The sequence below is a fragment of the Megalops cyprinoides genome, chromosome 7 (genome assembly GCF_013368585.1).
Source record: "Megalops cyprinoides isolate fMegCyp1 chromosome 7, fMegCyp1.pri, whole genome shotgun sequence".
Taxonomy (NCBI): Eukaryota; Metazoa; Chordata; class Actinopteri; order Elopiformes; family Megalopidae; genus Megalops; species Megalops cyprinoides.
In genome coordinates this window covers 12683032-12684204 of record NC_050589.1, presented here as the reverse complement: position 1 = coordinate 12684204, position 1173 = coordinate 12683032, and the positions used below count along the sequence as shown (strand labels likewise).

At 38.0% G+C, this 1173-nt stretch overlaps 1 protein-coding gene across 2 annotated transcripts in view; it reads left to right on the top strand.

Moving 5' to 3' along the window:
- LOC118781035 (ras-related protein Rab-44-like) overlaps positions 1-885 on the top strand; it is a 10475-nt gene extending 9590 nt beyond the window's left edge. For both annotated transcript variants that reach the window (XM_036533878.1, XM_036533877.1), the window contains 2 exons: positions 112-188; positions 464-885. In XM_036533878.1, the coding sequence (XP_036389771.1) occupies positions 112-188; positions 464-554 (168 nt within the window). In that variant the 3' untranslated portion in view covers positions 555-885. The remainder of the gene's footprint in view (positions 1-111; positions 189-463) is intronic.
- The last annotated feature ends 288 nt before the right edge of the window (positions 886-1173 follow it).

Below are 1173 nucleotides of genomic sequence, written 5' to 3'. Positions count from 1 at the left end.
CAGGTATTAATGTCCCAAATTGACTGTACCATAACTCATTTTTGCTTATGTCATACTGGTGTGTACATGTGTACATGTTAAGCATATTGTGTATTTTGTGTTCTCCCTCAGGAGAATCAAATTCATTTCATGGAATGTAGTGCTGCAACTGGTGACAACGTGTCACAATCTATGCAGACTCTGGCGCGGTAAGAGAAGCTAGGTTTACGATATTATTTACCTTCAGGGACTGTTTTCTCATGCGTCTGTGTTGGGTATCACTGAATATAAATGTATCATGATTATAACAGTATATAGATTTCAAATGGTATTCCGTTTTTTCCTGTCAGCAACTTGTCGCAGCTGTAGCTGAGCAGTTTAAACAGCTGAAGTGATGAATTCAGACCCCAGACAGTGCTGCTGAGCGGTCATGAACGAGTGGTTTGCAGGTTTGACTTCAGCGTGTCTGTCTCTGTGCATCCAGGATTCTCAAGCAGAAAGTGGACGAGCAGCTGGAGGTGAACGTTACACTGCACAAGGAGCCCCAAAAGAAGAAGAAGTCTGGCTGCTGCTGAGGGGGTTGCTGTTTTACAAAAGGAGCTTCCAAAGAGGAAAGCGGGGCGATGTTGATGCCGGTGTGAATATGTCTCTCAGGAAAACCCAAAATAAGACATCAAAATGTAGCAGACAAGGAAGTTCTGATGGTACACAAGAGCTCTGCCACCAGGTCAAAGCACACCCAGGCTGATCTAAAAACACAGAATAGAGCAGAAAACTTTATACCACGACCCACTTAAGAAGCCTGTGTACAATATTCACACCAAAGGGACATTTTATTTTCGGATCTCAACAACAATTAATCATGAATTGCAAATAGTTTAAATGGAGTCATTTTCATTGCCATGACACAGGTGGATTTGTGTTGGATTTTAGCACATATATATATATATATATATATATATATATAATGTGTGTGTGTGTGTGTGAGAGAGAGAGAAGAATACCAGAAGATTTATATCTTTTACATATGTTATGTAAACAGAGTAACTACATAGCTGATATTTTATGTGTCCATTTTCAAATTTTGGAAAGGATATTCATTTATTTTTTATTATTTGTAAGAAAAAATATTTGTGAGAAAAAAAATCTTTCTTGTAAAACTTATGTTTCAATAAATGGCTTTACAAAACCTGT